We start from the raw sequence: 19,362 nt of genomic DNA on the forward strand, positions 1-19,362 counted from the left end.
CAGACACTAGTGGAGCACGGGGGATCACAGGACTGATCATGACACGAAGATGATGATCACTGACAGATGGAAATTCAGCTGTGAGGAATAAAGGGTTAAAGTTCACTTTTACAATAATACCACAGTATAGCCAACCTAGTGCAGTGTTTGCTCCTGTCATTTTTGAGATTTCTGACACAATAAGCTACGCTGCAACCTGGAATTCGTTGGCCGTTTGCTATTAAAAGAACTAACAAATGTTGGGTTACCCTAAAGTTAAGACTCTAGGTTCTAGGATTATTTGTAAAGTTAGTCTGTTTCTGTAATTCCATTCCTATCTGTGGTTAAGGTAAGATCCTTAGGAAAAAGCTGTCCTGTAATAGCTTTTGTCCTAAATGTGGTTCTAGTTTAAATAGCCATGGTTACCAAACATATTTGCTGCTGAATGTGGAGCTGGAGAATTCAACAGGTGTGCTGAACCTGCGGTCTATGTGCATCTTAGTGCCCCAGTATAGTTACGAGGCCTCTATACTGTCAGCAAGCACTGTTATTTGGATGTGAAGTTATAACATGGTCCTGACTCTTTATGATCACAAAAGAATCTCAAAATCTGCTTTGAAAAGAGTTGGGGTATCTCCCCAGCATCCTGGCCAAACTTGCCCACTGGCTTCTGTCCATCCTGACCTTTTAACCAGCTCAATATCATATAATTTGCTTCATCCCTCCATTTGTCTTCTCTACACTAATAAGCTGTGGTTACAATAACACTCCCAAAACCAAAGCAATCTTTAAAATTGTTAAAAGCGCACAGAAAAGCATATAAAAATGTAACAAATTACTTAATTTTGTGCCTATTAATTATAAATAATAATAATAGTAATTTTTATTTATATAGCGCTTTTCCAGAGTTCAAGGGCACTTTACAAGGAATGCGACAAAAAGATAAACAAACATACATGAAGTCAAATATAACAAACTGGAATTACACAAACAAGACCTAGGAGACAAATGAGCAGAGTGGAGGTGGAACAGATAAAGTAGTCAGTTTGGCAGATCAGAAGCGAAGCATTCAGAAAATAAGTGAAGCTGCGTCCCAAATCGCATACTTATGCACTATTCTACGCCATTTTGTAGTATAAATAGTGTAAGTAGTGTGTTCACACTGAAAACTCTAAAAATAATAAGTGCACTTTAATTACCCGGATAATGCACTCATTCAGCCGCTAAAATGAAGTGTGTAAAGATGAACACTTCACGCACTCAACAACCGCAGGTTTGCTTACGTAGCGGAAGGGGCGGAGCTATCGGACGCACATGTTGAATAACTTTATTTATTTTGGATGGTGAGAGCAAAATTCTTCTACGAGAGTGATTATAGCGCCTCCCGATGGTGAATGCGGCAATACTCACGGCAGGTATTATTTGATAATTCGGTTGTTTATTTCACTGATTTGGCGACCGTCAATCGTCATCAGGGAAACGGTTTGAATTTCTGCTTAGTAAAAAACATTAGTGTGCCATTTGGGACGCCACTACATACATGTACTATCCTGTTGAGTGTGTAAGTGCATAAGTACATAGTGCATGAGTGCATAGTGTATAGTGTGCCATTTGGGATGCAGCTTGAGTCTTAAGTAAGGATTTGAATTCAGAGATATTATTAGCAGAGCGGAGTGAGCGTGGTAGAGAGTTCCAGAGTTTGGGTGCAATAACCCTAAATGATCTGCCCCCCCATTGAAGAGAGGCGGTACCGAGGGATAGCGAGAAGGCCAGAGTCAGCGTAATGTAATGAATGAGTTGGGGTGTAGGGGACAAGCATGTTGCAGAGATAGGATGGAGCTGCTTTTTAGGGATCTAAATGTAAGGAGGAGAATTTTGAATTTAATGCGATAAGCAACTGGGAGACAATGGAGGTCGTACAAGATTAGGGGTTATGTGAGCAGAACGTTTGGTATGAGTGAGTATTCTAGCCGCAGAGTTTTGAATATACTGTAATCTGGAGATGAGGCTGGCAGGCATGCCAATGAAAAGAGCATTACAGTAGTCAATGCGTGAAGAGACAAATGCATGGATGACAGTCTCAGCGTCCTTGCTACTGATGAAGGGACAAAGTTGGGAAATGCGACGTAAATGAAAGAATGCAGATTTAATAACAGATTTAATGTGAGACTAAAAAGAGAGTGTGGAGTCAAAGATTACACCTGAATTTAAACAGAGTAACCAGTGTGAGTTGAGCAATGTCACTCCCAATCTCAGACACAGCACACTGTATAGTTTAAGTGCATAATTTGGCATTCTATTGTGCAATCAACAATAAAACAATCCTTTTTTTGTCAGTGACCTTTACTACATGATAATTTAAGAGCATTTAAGGTGCAGTTGTGTGTGTTCACAAACAAATAAATGGATGCTGCACCCTTGAAATTAACCTTATCTATCAAATCGCTGCTTTAGTATTCACAATGCGTGGAAAAAATAAAGACTTTTTTAGCCAATTAAAAAGTGGTTTAATTGCTTGTGGTAGGCCTGTTTGTCTTGGCTCATTAATTGCTTGACTTGGCATAGATTTTGATCTGAATTTCACAGCATGTGCAGACAGAGTGGATCTGTGTCACAAGACAAGGGAGAGGAATAAAGAAAGCAATGAAAAACAGAGAAGAGAAAGAGCCCAAGAGTGAGCGAGTCCTCTAGCATCATTCCCAGAGGAAAGCTAAAGCGAATGGCTCTTGCTTTTTTCAATTGTTTCGACCTCCCTCCATCACTGATAGCATCTGTCAATAGCAGACACTCAACATCAAGCCATTATGACATCAATCACTGACTATGACATCATCCATCAGCTCCACTCCAGACCGTCTGGTCTCTCCATCTCTCCGGCGAAGCTTTTATTTAGCATAGCATTCTGTTTTTTTTAAGGGAGCAATGCTGGTTGTGTTTTTGCATGTATCCCCTATAGTGCAGAACAAATTTTAGCGTGAATGCAGAAAAACAAAGAAACAAACACACAGCTGGAGTGGAGCCTTCATTAAGGGGGTGATGATGTATGCTGGTGCAGCTGTAGGCTCTTGCTCATAACAGGGATCTATACACAAAGTCATTAGGAAAGCTCCCTGTGCTCTCCCGCCTGATACAATGCCAGCCATTTCACCAGTTACTCATAAGCATCTTTTCACAGTTTCTGAAGACAGAGTGCTGCTTAACTGTGCAAAAGCTGTCACTGGTTTCCCAGAAAAGTGGTTGCCAGGATGTTGCTAAGTGATGATTGTTGGTAAATCACCTATTAGGGGTAAGGGTCATGCTGGATGTGAAGCATTGACTTACTATCAATAATACAGTAAATCCTCCAGTGGCCGTAATTGGTTGAAACTTCAATATAGTTGGCAGTAATGCACCTTAAATGGATAGTTCACCTAAAGAATATTAAAACTAAATGTTTCATTTTTTCTTACCCTAAGGCCAATACACACATAGATGACTTTTTTGTCTAGTATAACAGATTTAACAATAAAAGCAGACCAACAAATTCAAGATAAGTGGGTAAAATGTGTGAGTTATCAAAATGAATGGCTACTATACTACTACTACACAACTATTGATGTATAAATTGAAGTAAAATTTGAAAATAAATGAGAATGATATCCGGATTACATAAAGATCCATGCTTATTGCTTCCTTTATGTGTTGCTTGCAGCACTGGACACAGTATGAGAGCAGTAGCTGAGGATTAAGGCTGGATCAAGCCCACGTGTATGGTCCGGCGCAGTCTTTACAGGGTCATATAGCCCTCACTATGGCTGACGCCAACATTTATGCGCATCTCTCAAAAAGATTTAACTACATGTTGCAAAGACCCGTATCGCAAGCTCTGTAATTGGTCAGCTTGGTACCGGTGATGTTTACAAGTGTTTACAAGTGTCAAGTTCAGTTAAGGAGCTTGAGATGGAAACTTTTGTTGTGTGCTTACCTCTATGATTAAAGTTGTTGTACATCCACCAGTTCCTGCCTCTGAATGAGCAAAAACAAAACATTTGTAAGGAAACTCGACACAGAGGAACAAAAAAACCTACTGCCATCTAGCGTTTCTGAAGTGTTATTGCAGATCAACACAAACAGCACGCAGAACCATAAATGCACTACGAACAAAGCAGGCACCGTGGGTCACGCCGATCACCTTTAGTCTCACCAAACACCAAGTTTTTTTAGAGTGTGGATTCTTGCTGACTGAATTTTGTACACATTCTCTTGTCATAAAAACAAAGAACTAAACAGTTAAAAGGGATATAAAAGAGATACATTTCACAGCTTCAGCAACTGTACCAGAACTCAACATCAGTCTTGCATGCTACAAAGGAGCTACGGAGGTATAAAAGAAGAAGCAATGACCATAGAAGACGAGAGAGGACTGACCCAGGGAAATTTTATGTTGCTTCTTTATCTTTTTGAAACAACCATCTGTGAGGTTGTTAGATGTGGCCGATCAGACACAATTATTTTGTTTTATTCAACAAACAATACACTGTCAACTTCTCCTACCTAGAAAAGACTGGATGGTCAGTTTAATCCAACTCCAAAGGTATTAACAACACAAAAGGAATGCCTGCTCGGAAATAGACAGAAACATGGTCAGGTTCCTATACATTCCTATGAATCTTGCTTAAGACTTATGCTTTTATTGTAAACCTTTATTCTCTTTATGTGTAATCAGGTGTTTTGCAAAAAGTCCCTAGCTCTTGTATTAATATTATGGTTGTAATATTCCTACAATTAATGGTCACCTCTACCACAGCTAAACAAGATCTTAGATGGTTCATGTGTGATGTCCCTGCAAAGCTAATTTGGTGTACTGAACAGTCATTTACATTTTATGACAATACATGTGTAACATATTAACATTTTAAGAAACTTTAAACATTTCTGCATCAGCTTACACCAACAATGCAAATTACCAAGCTTTGGAACAAAGTACCATAAAACATGCTTCAGGGTAGTTAACTTTTAATTGGTCAGCTCGGCTCTGGAGGGTGGTGCAAAACCATCCCTATAAAAACTGGTGACTAAGGCCACACCCCAGAAGAAGGAGAACACCAGAAAACTGACACAGACCCTAGGAGAAAGAGTGGTTCCGTTTCATCTCAGCACAGCTTCTTTTTAGGGGCCTACTCACACTATGCCATCCGTACCATGCCCAGGCCCGTTTCCCGGATCATTTGGAGAAGTGTGAGTGCGCTGAATCGGGCTCAAGCACGGTTCACTTGGCTGGCCTTGGCCCGGTTGGAAGAGGTGGGCCTGAGCGTGGTTCACTTGGGCTCAAACGCGCCAAAGCCCAAAACTGAAAGCGAGACGTGACTTTTAAGGGACTGTTTCATATGGATTTATTCATCTTTCTTACTGTTCAGTGAACGCAAACTGCCGTAGTTTCTTAAAGACACGAATTCCTCATTCCTGCAGCACGAGGGCTTTATGACTGTTTATGAGCGCCAAGAGTGGCGAAACTGTTCGGCGAAATATCTGACTGCGTGTCACCGCATCCCTAAGGACTGTTTGGCGAAATATTTGAATGCATGTCACTGCATATCAAACGACTGAAACAATATAACTAGAGAAATCTCCACTGTGATGCTGAGTGAGAGCGCTTCTCACTGAACAGCGCAGCAGCGATGACATAAGCGTGCCGAGGCCCGTTTGTGGTGTGAGTGCGGGCCGTTGGGGGAGATGGGAGGGGGGACAAGCGTGCTTTGGCCCGGTAGGTACAGACAACTGTACCTAGTGTGAGTACGGCCTAGGTCTATAAAGAGATTTGGACCCTGGCAAAAATGGGTTGACCGTACAGCTCAGATATTCCCATTTCTGACACCTTTCTTTCTTTTCTTTCCATCGAGAGTTGGCATGCGCCAGTATAAGATTCTGACGGTATGATAACCTAGGTTAAAAATATCACAATTTCGTGGTACTGTGGTTAATGCTCTAAAATATGTTCTTTTTAAATCCAAACTCCACTCCACTCCACAACAAGCCTCGCGAGGACAAAAAGCCATCTACCAACTAGCCATGTGGGGATATACTCAACAGAGGGAGTTCATCATATCACAAAAGGAACACAAGTAACTCCAGATTACCAGATATTTGTTCGGATTTAAAGAGTCGATTCTTTTGAAGCCCCCTTCAAGTTAATCTTCAATTCACTTTGAGCTGATTTGCTGCAAGAGGGGTGCCACTCACTTTATCTTTTGTATTGTTTATTTGGTGATTAAAGTTTACATTCAGCATTTGCCAGTTCCTGCATGCTCCTTCACTAGATTTAGTTTTTTGCCCAAGAGGGGGGAGGGACACACTGTCAAACAGCCCTTGCTGATGTGGGAAATTCACATGTTGATGAGCATGGATAGAGCAGTCAAATTCCATCAGTGAGATGATGGAGGAGTTGCTGGTGTTCATCGGAAGTTGACAACTGCTAGCCTTCATCATGATCTGCAGGAGCAGTGAAATAAAGAAACAAAGGACTCGCTAACAGGCACACGTAATACAGAGGGGCTATTGCTGCCACAAGGAAATGAGAGAGTACAAAACCATCCACCGAGGGGGATCTAGAGCTGCTGTCCACCATGATTTGTGAAAGGGTTATATAGGGATTGCTGCTAGGCTGTCATAACACGGAGGAGTCATCACCATCAGTAAAAATCCATACACCAAGGATATCTAGTGCCGTCTCCAGACCCTACGAGTGAGGGTCATCTTAGCCAGTTAAGGACCAACAGTTGTAGCAGTGTGCTTGAAGAAACACCAACATTTTCTTCTTTTTTTCTCTTCTCTCTATCCCCTCTCATGCCTTATTCTGTCATCATCCTTTCATCTCCTTTCTCTCACCTCATCTGTCCTTAACCTCCAGCACTGCAGCCACCATGACAGGGGGTTGGGGGAAGTAAAGCACAGTCTCAAGGGTATCCCCCGGACCTGTGATGGGCAAAGGAATTGTGTGACACGTGGGAGGAGGACCGCAGCTGTGGAGGCAGAGCAAAGCTGCTTGCATGAGAGGTAATGAGCAAGCCCACAGAGGAGCCTTTCTCTCAATATTAGACATTGCTACATTGGTGGTAAAGCCCAAGAGGAAGGAAGGACAGGCTGTTGATGGTGGGGGAAGTTCTCAAGGCTGGTGTTGAAAGAGCTTGTCGTGGGAATGGTAACTCATGGTCATCGTTTACAGCAGTGGTCACCAAACTTGTTCCTGGAGGGTCGGTGTCCTGCAGATTTTTGCTCCAACCCTAATCAAACACACCTGAACAAGCTAATCAAGGTCTTACTTGGTATACTTGAAACATCCAGGCAGGTGTGTTGAGGCAAGTTGGAGCTAAACCCTGCAGAGACACCGGCCCTCCAGGACCGAGATTGGTGACCCCTGGTTTACAGTATGCTATACATGATAAATGAATTGCCACAGTTCGCTGTAGGCTGAGGCCTGCTGCCATCTTTCATGAATAAGAGGAGCAGTAAAACTAGGCAATAGGAGGCTAACTGCCCACGCTTATTTTTTTTTTTCCAGTAAAATGTCAAAAATATATAGTTTTTGAGCTGGAACTACTAGAATGATCTAATACCATGCAACTCATTACAATTAGTTCTAACCAATTACCATAAATATATATGCAGGCCATTCATTCAGCCATTTGTTTGCAGATACTAACACAGACATTCATCCACCATTCTCCCTACAACCACCAGGTTGGCCCTGTCCAAGGAGGCAGGCTCTACCCCTATATTCATCCCCAGGAATCATAGCTGTATCTACAACATTCCAATACAAGCTAGAGACATAAATCTTACAGCCAAATAAATCTTATGTTTTGTTAAAAAATACTTTGTCATAAGACTGGGCAATATTGAAAAAAAAAAAAATCACAATATCATACTTATCATACTTAATATCATTCAATATAAATAATTATTGAATATTTTTAACACTACATTTAGAAATAGTAGGAGTTTTTGTTATTTAACCACCTTTTTTAAATTTACCAACATTACTAAGGCAAATTGTTTCATAGTCAAAAACAAATATATTTAATCTAAATAACTCATCTCCTTATATTAAAATAAACATAAGTGTTAAAGACACTCTTAAACTTGATAAATAAAATGTTACAAAGTGTTTGCAATAATAAAGTTACATCAAAATCTGCAAGGTGTCAATAATAATGATACAGTAAAACTCAAACTCTGTAAACAAAACATTATGATAATAAAATCTGAGCTTTCAAGTAAAGGAACCAACCGTCATTATTCAGTTACATATTGCAACATTACAAATTGTGAAGTTGAATGACTATATTACCTCCTGTGCCAAAAAGTCTTTTAGATGGTGTGCTAGTGGCTGGGATGCCCAACAAAAGAAACCAAAAAGCCACTCTGGCGAAATCCTTACATTCCTTTTTATTTACATTCTCCTCACTGCTGCTGTACACCACTCATGTTGTTATTCTGACATGAATTGACTAGAGTGAGTGCATGGTTTCCTTCACCATATTCTATGGTGTCTCTCGGCGACCGTTAACTGTTTTCTTAGAGAATGACAAACGAACAAACCATTGCTGCAGCTCTGATGCAAGTTCATGAAGAAAAGTAAAAAGCACTGCAGTGTTTGGGTGCGCTGTGTTAATCTCAGGTAATTAGTCTACCATTATTACTGAAATGCCTATATTACATTATATTATATACCGATCCCTCTCCTCAACCGCCTACCTCCCCTGTCCATTGTTCACTTTCACTTTCTTCCACGATTCCCCAACCCTCTTCACTTTTGTCCGTGACAACCCCCCTGCTCTTCACTTTTGTCCTTCATCCATGACACCCCATCCGCCATCCTCCCTAGTCTTTCTAGTAAAACTTAAGAAAATTCATTATCAAAACAACAGACGACAGTGTCCCTTTTTTACTACAAACACTCCTCAGACAGTACCCTAGACACCGATAAGACATGAGTGCCTCCTTCAGTCTGAGTTTACAGATATTTTTTTCATCCATCTGCCAGGAAACGCAACATCAAAGTTCTGTATAACAAGTCACATGATGTGGGTAAGAGGCAGGAAGCAGGTAGGGAGTCTTTTACTACATAATGTGCCAGCCGAACAAGAATCCCACTCACATCAGCCTGGTGTCTTCCCACCGTCAGACAAACACGCACGAGTGCCCAGATTTATGGAAATTGTCTCTCTCTCTCTTTTGGCAGCAGAGCTGTTCTTATCTGGTCTCAGCCACTATCTACTGTTTGGAATAGATAAGTTTGTATTTGCATTTCTAATAAGATTGCCCATATCCCAGGGTGCTGGTCGTAGATGCATGCGGCGCTCAGCTAGGGGAAAAAAGTGGCCAGGGCAGGAGGGTCATTATTGCACATGGACCCTGCTAAGAGATCATCCCTGACAGAAGAAAAGCTGGGCTATACTGTCAGAATTCACACACAAACACACATTTCTCTCACTGTCTGCTTTCCCCTCTGGCCCCTAACCAAAAACTGTAATCACATTTCTCAGCTTGCGCGATCTTTGGCAGAGGACTGCTGGAGATTACACAAGCTTCTACACAGCAGGAGATGACTTGTGTTTCTGCTATGACTCTATCAGTAATGCTGACAGCTAACTCATGATATGACCTGAAAACTGGATTTCGGTCACTGGAACTTTTGATTCCATGACGGGATGTATGAAAAGCTTCATTCTGTCATCAGTGTGATCGACTGCATTGTCTAATGCCAACAAATGTCAGACATGAGGAATGAGGAAATAAATTGTGCGTAAACCTATTTGCCTTCTTATCCAAAAGTGACTTACAAGACAGCATGATACCACAAACTATTGTATGACTTTAAGGAATACTTGATTCTGATTGGTCAATCACAACATTCCGAGGTATGTTATTCCCAGATAACAACTGCTGAATGGAACGCATGCTAAAAGAAAGAAAGAAAAAAAAACCTCAGCGTTTCACGATGCAGGTGTCTGTGGTCTGCACTGACTCGGTAGGTGCAAAGAGTGTCGTGTGTGTGTTTGTGTGTGTGTGTGGACTATCCTGTTGCAAAACACGGCGAAAAGTCCTACATGACGGTAATAGTTCGATTAAGGTGTTTACATGTCTGTACTGCACTTCAATAATGCGACTAAAATAGGCATACTCCACATGTCTTAATTCGATTTCTCTTTAGTTCGATTATAACCTTAATCTAATTAAATTAATCAAAAATTGCTGTTTACATGGTTAACTCTTAATCACAGTATTGTCTTAATCACATTAAACTAGAATTATTGGTGTCCATGTAAACATGATCAATGTTCCTCCAGGACCAAGGTGCTACATCAAACGGCATAAATTGACAACATAATACAGGACTACACACTATAAAAATTTAGAAGAATGAAATAAAATAAGATAAACAAAAAATAGTGAAATAAAATGTTGTTTGTGCAACATTTAGTGCAAATTAGACTGTAGAAATAAAGAAAGATATTCCTGTAAAAATTAAGAATCATGAAAATCATGTTATTTTACATTTTAAATATGTGTCTGTGTACAATTTTAGTGACTATACTATGGTAGTTTTTATTATTATTGTAAGTTATTATAAACTGTAGTAAGTATAATTACTATAATAAAAATGAATAACATTAACATTAAAATATTAATTGCATTCTTGTTTGCTTGTTTGCTTGCTTGCTTGATTGATTGATTGATTGATTGATTGATTGATTGATTGATTGATTGATTGATTGATTGATTGACTGACAGAACTGTAGATAACTAACAATGAAAAGTAGCAATATTTAATTTATCTGGGCTTTGTCATAAAGCAATTGGCAATAATAAAAAAAAGCTTATATCAATATTGGAAAACTGGAAAGAAAAATCACAAATTCAAACACTGTTCAGACTTCATCCACTTTAAGGTGTGAATCCAAAATTAAAACAAAAATATCAAACTTAGCTACTAGCTCACAATTATATTTTGTGATATGACATCAATTATACTGTTTGGAACTAAATACTTCATCCAATCCAAGCAAATGTTACTGTAAAGAAAGTAACTAAATTCTATTTTTAAATACAAAGTTAAATGTTTTATTGAGATGAACTGTTGGTGATTGTATGGGTGTTAATGGCCAGCCATGAACAAAGAAAAATTAAGCCCTGTTAAAATGATTTAAGACCTACAAAACACAACAGTTCAGTATATTTAAAACGTTTTAAGGCCTTAAATTTAGCCTTTGTAAGATTTAAGATATTTTAAGACTTTTTAGGACCCTGCGAATAGCCTGGTTGTGAAAAAACCCATCTATGAGGCCGCTAAATGATTTGTGCCTGGGCATTAAACTGGACATTTCCTCTTACTGCACAACTTCAGAATACGTTAAGCAGGTAAAGAAGAACCAAAGAGCCATAAAGAGAAAGAAGCAGATCTTGTGCTCTTTTTCCCTATGTGATGAATCACTACGGTGAAACATGAGTGAATGATGATCTTCTTCACATCATGCGATCAGCAGACCCCAAAAAAGAAGAGTAACTAATGAGAACGAGTCAGAGAGGCCAATCAGCTACATTACTGTGGAGAAAAGAGGACTTTTAGCCTCTTTCAGGCCATTAAACAACATTCTATGAAAAAGGTCTGCAGTTTTCAAATTGGCCCCATAATCACCCCAGTAATAGTCCATGGAATAAAGTGTACTGGGAAAGACACTCTGTCCCTCAGTCAAGTGTGCTGAACCCTAAAATACCAGCAGCTAATTATTTAATGGCCACATTTATTTTCAAAAGCATGAAATAAAAGCGGAGGTTCATTTTTGGCAAAGTTTTGACTACCGTGTTCTGCAGTACAATGAGAATATTAGTGTCATAAAGAGCCACGCGCCAGCTAACACAGCAGGAGCAGGTCCATGCCAGTGAAGTGCTTTAATGAACTGTAAATGCCCTTCTGAAGAAACTAAAAGCATGTGGAGGGGTCTTAGCGTTTCTAGCATTTTATTTTTTATCAGTCAATGTGTAAAAAAAAGATATAGAAACAAGAAAGTAACTAAAAAAAGTTAAACAACAAATATTCATTCATTCATGTATTCATTCGTTCATTTTCCTTCGGCTTAGTCCCTTATTTCCTTTGGCTTAGTCAGAGCTCGCCACAGCGGAATGGACTGCCAACTATTCCAGCATATGTTTTATGCAGCAAATGTCCTTCCAGCCAGTACTGGGAAACGCCCATACACTCTGTCACTCTTACTCTCACTTTCACTTACACACACAGACACACACACACACACACACACACACACACACACACACACACACACACACACACACACACACACACACACACACACACACACACACAAATAAAACACTTAAAAAAAACACAATAATAAAAAACACAAAATTTTACATAGGTGGATGGAAAACGTAGCTACTGTCATGGTCACCAGCGATCTAACCTGTGCAGATTGTTGGAGAACTACAAAAATGACACTGATAAAAGCTACAAATCCCATCATGCACCTCACACACATCAGTTCCAGTTCTCTCCCTAATTGCACTCACACAGCTGGAAGCTCTACTCAGATAATATATAAATAACACACACGCACCCTTGTTTGTTTTATTGCTTTTTATTGCCTGACCACTTGCCTGTTATTTTAACAACGTTCTTTGAATTAGCCTAATACTCCACTTTATACCTGTTTGACCATTGCCTGCCTGACTACTCTTGATTATTAAACTGCACATGGATCCTCGTTTCCGTTGTCCCGATCCATATGTAACAGTCAGTAAAAGAGAAAATCACAAAAACATGTGGCATCATCATAAATTCTAAGGTTTAAAAAAATACATGTACAAATAAAAAAATAATAATCTAAAATATCTAAAATGTATGCAGAGCAAAATAAGTCTAAACATGGATAGGATTCAACTATAAAATAAAATGTTTCTTCATAATGCTAATTGTCTTGAGAAAAACAGAAACAGACTAACTAAAAAAAAATCTTGATATCACCATTTATACATATATATACATACATATATATACATACATATTTATATATATATTGCTTATGAGGCTTTTAATTTGTGTTTATTTAATTAACACTATATACAACGCATATGTTTAAACTGAGTAAATTCCATAATAACAAATTTTGATAAATTTTCATGTGACAGCACAGTTAATTGAACACAAATCTGCAATAAACTAAAATATGATCTTAAAAGGTATGAAGCGAACTGCAGTCTTCCAGTCAAATAAATGGACACAGTAGGTTAATTCCACCTCACTCACGCCTCAGAAATTATGTGCATTTGCTCAACAGTATATGAGTGCAGCCAGGCAGCCACATTTTCCTGTTTGCTTCAAATTTATTAAATTCACCGGCCATTTTCTTGTTTGAACGCTGTTTGAAGGTAAGCAGAGTTTTTGAATGTGTTTGGCCCGCTGATCCGACAGGTAGACAGAGGCTATCATTCACTTTAGAGAACACAATCAAAGCGGCCGCCAAATGTCACCGGATCAGAGTGAAAGTGAAGTCCAGGAGCAGCCCGAGTCTCTCTTCATCTCTTGCTATCAAATACACTTTATTCTTTAACAAGACTTCTTCCATTACTCAATCTTGTGCTTTCGGTCCCTCAGAGTCTCTGAGGTCACTCTGTGAGGTCAGGTAATTAACACTGTCAGAAGGGTAATTCTGTGGGTCGACCGGTATAGACAGGATGGGACAGACAGAGAGGTCCTGAACACCAATCACATCATGCAAGGTCAAGTGTGCAGTTATGACTATATTCAAATTATGATTATATATTTTAATCCCAGCTTAAAAAACTGCCTTTATATCTGTCTTTAAATTCAGTTCCTGAATTAACCAATTCATTACTTGACAGACAGACAGACAGACAGACAGACAGGCTGGCTGGCTGGCTGGCTGGCTGGCTGGCTGGCTGGCTGGCTGGCTGGCAGGCAGGCAGGCAGGCAGGCAGGCAGGCAGGCAGATAGATAGATAGATAGATAGATAGATAGATAGATAGATAGATAGATAGATAGATAGATAGATAGATAGATAGATAGATAGATAGATAGATAGATAGATAGATAGATAGATAGATAGATAGATAGATAGATAGATAGATAGATAGATAGATAGATAGATAGATAGATAGATAGATAGATAGATAGATAGATAGATAGATAGATAGATAGATAGACCTTCTATACAGAAAAATGGTCGGTCAGATATGGATGGATTAATGGATGGATGGATGGATGGATAGATGGATGGATGGATGGATGAATGGATGAATGGATGGATGGATGGATGGATGGATGGATAAATCGATGGATTGATGAATCAATAAATACTGATGGATGGATGGTCCAGTCTTTAATAAAGAAAGATGGGTAGACAGATAGATACAGTAAATGTATAAATGGGTGGATGGATAGATGGATGGACAGCTACATAGATATATGAGCTACATAGAGTACATTATAGATACTTCTGATGGTAAAAAAAAAAAAAACAAACATACAAATCAATCTCTAGCTTGGCAGAAAGACAGATGAATGTATATCCAGTATATATGTGTGTGAGTTTGTGTGAGAGAGACTGAAGGATGATGAGATTTTGAAATGTGCGGCTGTAAAGGGCTGAGCTGGAGCTGTCTGGGTAAACAGCAGCACTAATAGATTAGGGAGGCTCCTGTATAGTGATTGCAGGACTGGAACTCAATGAATTCATCAAATACGACTTATGGGAAGTTTGCCCAACAGGACTATAAAAGATTTGATTAACCCAAGATTTAATGTGTGAGACAAACTTCAACCTTTGCCAGGCTGCACATGTTTAATGTGTCACTCCATATGCTAATACGGGCAAGTGTCAGATTCAGAAAAATAACTGCTGGAATATTCTGACCTTAAATGACCTTAATGAGTCATTTTTCCAATATAGTACATGCTGTTCTCATCTAGTGCAGCCAGCTAAACCCCTAATTGACCGTATGCCGGCAGTTTGATTGACAGGCGATCCGACCAATCATAATGTCAATATTCTGTTCCACCACCGTCCGACAATTTGCCCGACAGGTGTTACTATAGAATGACATTTGCAATTAACATAATAAAAATTGTGAAAATGTGCCCATTTGGGATAAACAAAACAGACAGAAGATACCTAGAAAGGTTGGTCAATATACAATCCTGCATAATTTCAGCTTATGGAGATCATGTTAACATAACCAATGATCTTTCTTTGAACTCGGAAGATAAAAGGTGAAATTAACCATTTTACAGTTTTGTCTTGTTTGAGATGTCACAGTTTCCAGAAAATATTTACTCTTTGTCTACGAAGTACAATGGTCAATACTGAAAACTTGTCGGACATAAAGAAGTGGGGCACGGACTGTGAAGGGCTGGTCGATGTAGGGCTGGTTGATGTGGTCTTTTTTTTTTTAAATATAAAAAAATCTGATTTAAATGGATTTTTCCCCCATTGCCTATATTTTTCCCTTTGGGATAAGATATTATGGAAATGTCCACCTTAAGGTTACATTAGAATAAGTAAAAACAGACCACAGGGAAAGTGCAACCTAACATAACACAAGTGCAACCTCATGCAATTCGGTAGATAGGGAGGCGTTCTGATAAAATAAAAACATGAAATATTCTAAGCCAAGAAGACAAATCTGTATTTGCATGTTTCTGCCATGTTTTCCACAGTATATATATATTTTTTCTCAAAGAAAAGCCAGTCTAAGCCGAATGGCAGCTGGCGTCTCCACTCACACTCCGCCTCTTTGCCCTTGTTTGGTATCCCCCAGTCTGTGCGATGATGCGCAAACAAAATGGCGACGATTGGCCACACCTACTTGTAGCTTCATTTGCTTTCTTCAGAAACCTTTGGGTCATGTCACGGATACTACCTCCATATCTTTTACAGTCTAACAACATTAAATGGTGTTGATATTTGGTTGATTTTAGATTGTTAAAAAGTGACCAAAATCCAACATTGAGTCAACATCTTAAGTCAACGTGTTATTGATGTCAAATACTGACATTTATTCATCAGGGATGGCAACCAAAATCCAACCTCTGATAGACATCAAATTGGTAACATCCACACAACATCATTAGATGCTGATATTTTTTTTGTTTTTCGGTTGCATTGGAAAGTAACCAAAATGCAAACTCTGTCTGATGTTGGATATTGACACTGGCCTGATGTTGAGTTTTGACTTCAATGCAATTTCATTTCCAAACAAAATGCAAAGTCCCACAATGTTGGAGTACAACGTCAATCTGATGTCATGTTTTTTATTTTACATAAGAAAACTGAGTAAAATTGACTACAAGTTGACTTTACTTTAAAGCCCATTGTAATTTGGAACTGTTAAGTTGATTTAACTTAAGTTTTTTATTGATGCATACTTCATTTACTTAAATATTTTAAGGCTATACTCACTTTCAGTGAAGTCAACCAATCCTTTTTTATAGTGTACTTCTGACAGTGGAAATGGAAATAATTGCATACGCTCAGTAGACACAAGCTATACTTCATACACACAAGCACACACACATACCTAAATTGAAGATACAATCTCCCCAGATGACTGTCAACTCTAGCCAGCGACATCAAACCAATCTCTTCCGATCTGAGCAGCAGTATTTTTCCCCAAATGAGGAATCCTTTCAAAGCGGCCCAATGCAGCCAACAGTCCCAGTTTGTGACTGTGCGTGTGGCATTTGGCAGTTGACCACACGTGATGGGCAGCTCGGGAAAGCACACAGGAGATTAGAGGACACACACACTGAGTCCTTCTCATTAGCCCATTCAGAAACTGCTGACCACTGAGGGCTTTACAAATGCTGACATGTGACCCCGTAACTGACCTTTTGGTTCTGCGAGGGCCAGCATGTGCCAAACACACATAAACACACGTTCTAACCAATACACCCAATGATCCCCTGAAGAAAGAAAGGGAAAAAATCAATGTTGTGTGTTTCACAGGCCACTGCAAGCTAATGAAAGTCATTCATTACACCAGCCGGCTACCAAAACACTCTACACTTCCTCTAAACGCTTCATACCAAACCATCTATTAGCTTCTTTTTTTTTCCTCTCCCTCCGGTTCTCTCATCACATGCAAATGATTGTTTTAGACACAATAGAGCATTCATTTAGAGGTCAAGTTCACTCCTCTTGCTCCATTACAGCCTTTTTTCCCCTTGTGATTTGCATATTAATGTTGACCTTATCCACTTATTCACATTTGTTTGCTTGGCCCAAGAAATGAAATCTTATTCTTTCTGCTCATTTAGAAAGGTTTTAATTTAAAGGTTTCAATTAAAATCTGCTACTAAATAATTATGATATACTCACCGGCCACATTATTAGGTACACCTATCCAACCGTTCGTTAACGCAAATTTCTAATCAGCCAATCACATGGCAGCAACTCAATTTAGGCATGTAGACATGGCCAAGATGATCTGCAGTTCAAACTGAGCATCAGAATGTAAAGAAAGGTGATTTAAATGAATTAGAAAGTGGCATGGTTGTTGGTGCCAGATGGGCTGGTCTGAGTATTTCAGAAACTGTTGATCTACTGGGATTTTCACGCACAACCATCTCTAGGTTTTACAGGGAATGGTGTACAAAAAGAGAAAATATCCAGTGAGTGGCAGTTCTGTGGGCACAGATGCCTTGTTGATGCTGGAAGTCAGAGGAGAATGGCCAGACTGGTTCGAGTTGACAGAAAGGCAACAGTAGCTCAAATAACCACTCGTTACAACCTAGGTATGCAGATGAGCATCTCTGAACACAGAACACCTCGAACCTTGAGGCAGATGGGCTACAGAAGCAGAAGATAACATCGGTTGCCACTCCTGTCAGCTAAGAACAAGAAACTGAGGCTATAATTTGCACAGACTCAGACTGATTTCTTGAACATGAGTTCACTGTAATCAAATGGCCTGCACAGTCACCAGATCTCAATCTAATAGAGCGCCTTTAGGGTGTGGTGAATGGGAGATTCGCATCATTTATGTGCAGTCGACAAATCTGCGGCAACTGCGTAATGATATCATGTCAATATGGACTAAAATATATGAGGAATATTTCCAGTACCTTGTTGAGTCTATGCCTCAAAAAGATTAAGGCAGTTCTGAAAACAAATGAGGATCAACCTGGTACTAGTAATGTGTACCTAATAAATTAGCCGGTGAGTGTATATACTGTATATACTTGATTTGTAAACTTTCATTTATTAATTTTCCTTTGGCTTGGTCCCTTATTTATCAGGGACTACAGCAGAATGAACCGCCAACTATTCTAGCATACGAGTTATGCAGGCCCTTCTAGCCGCAACCCAGTACTGGGAAACACTCATACACTCTCGCATTTACACACACACTCATACACTGAGGCCAATTTTGTTTACTCAATTCACCAATGAATTCACTGCATGTCTTTGGACAGTGGGGGAAACCGGAGCACTCAGAGGTAACCCACGCAAACATGGAAAACATTCAAACTTCACACAGAAATTCCAACTGCCCCAGCCAGGACTTGAACGAGCAACCTTCTTGCTGAAAGGCGACAGTGCTAACCACTGAGCCACCATGCCACCCTTTGAAAACTTTTATTATTCTAAATTTTAAGCAAAAGTGGGTTTTAAGGGTTCTCTGAACTAATTTTGTTTTTGATTATTAATTTATGGGAATGTTTTATATTATTTATACTGTCATATTGTTGGTTTGAGAAAAGTGCTTCACAAAGAAAATGCATTATTAATATTATTATTATTAAGCAAGCAATTGTGCTTTTGTTAATGGCTACTCAGAGTTTGTGTTTTTATTTGTTGTCAGTACTTTATTTATTTTTAAAGAAAATTAAAAATGTGGTAAATTGTTAATATTAAAAAACTTTTCACAACTAAATAAGCTGTTTTCAACTGTAATTTATTGCATTTTTATCCAAATATCATTATTAACGATGTACATTTATTTATCCAATGCCAAAACTGAATTTTCAGCAGTTTCTGAAGTGATCCATTAAAAGTCATTTGAATATGCTGATTTAGTGCTTAATAAATAACAATGAATTACTTTCTGTAGATTATCAAGTTTGAAATCAAGATTATTTTCCCAAGTTCAAACATAACAGCATTCATTTGAAATTAAAAGAATAAATACTGTTCAGTCACTCCTAAATAATTTAATACATTATTATCGCAGCTTTGTGCTCAACCTGAGTCTGTGTGAGTCCTATGCCCCAGTAAATTGATGGGGACATTATACTGTCAGTGAGCGCCATCTTTCAGATGAGACATTAAACCGAGGTCCTGACTTTCTGTGGTCATTAAAAATCCC

At 39.0% G+C, this 19,362-nt stretch overlaps 1 protein-coding gene across 11 annotated transcripts in view; it reads right to left on the reverse strand.

Moving 5' to 3' along the window:
• ctnnd2a (catenin (cadherin-associated protein), delta 2a) overlaps window positions 1–19,362 on the reverse strand; it is a 579,694-nt gene that overhangs the window by 375,993 nt on the left and 184,339 nt on the right. For 2 of the 11 annotated variants that reach the window (XM_073940675.1, XM_068217205.2), the window contains exon 1: window positions 16,573–16,954. The exons of 8 other annotated variants lie outside the window; for them this stretch is intronic. In XM_073940675.1, the coding sequence (XP_073796776.1) occupies window positions 16,573–16,625 (53 nt within the window). In that variant the 5' untranslated portion in view covers window positions 16,626–16,954. Of the gene's footprint in view, window positions 1–16,572; window positions 16,955–19,362 lie in introns of those variants that run through there. One more of the 11 variants, XM_073940679.1, reaches the window with a different exon arrangement.

This window comes from Danio rerio, chromosome 24 (assembly GCF_049306965.1).
Source record: "Danio rerio strain Tuebingen ecotype United States chromosome 24, GRCz12tu, whole genome shotgun sequence".
Classification (NCBI taxonomy): domain Eukaryota; kingdom Metazoa; phylum Chordata; class Actinopteri; order Cypriniformes; family Danionidae; genus Danio; species Danio rerio.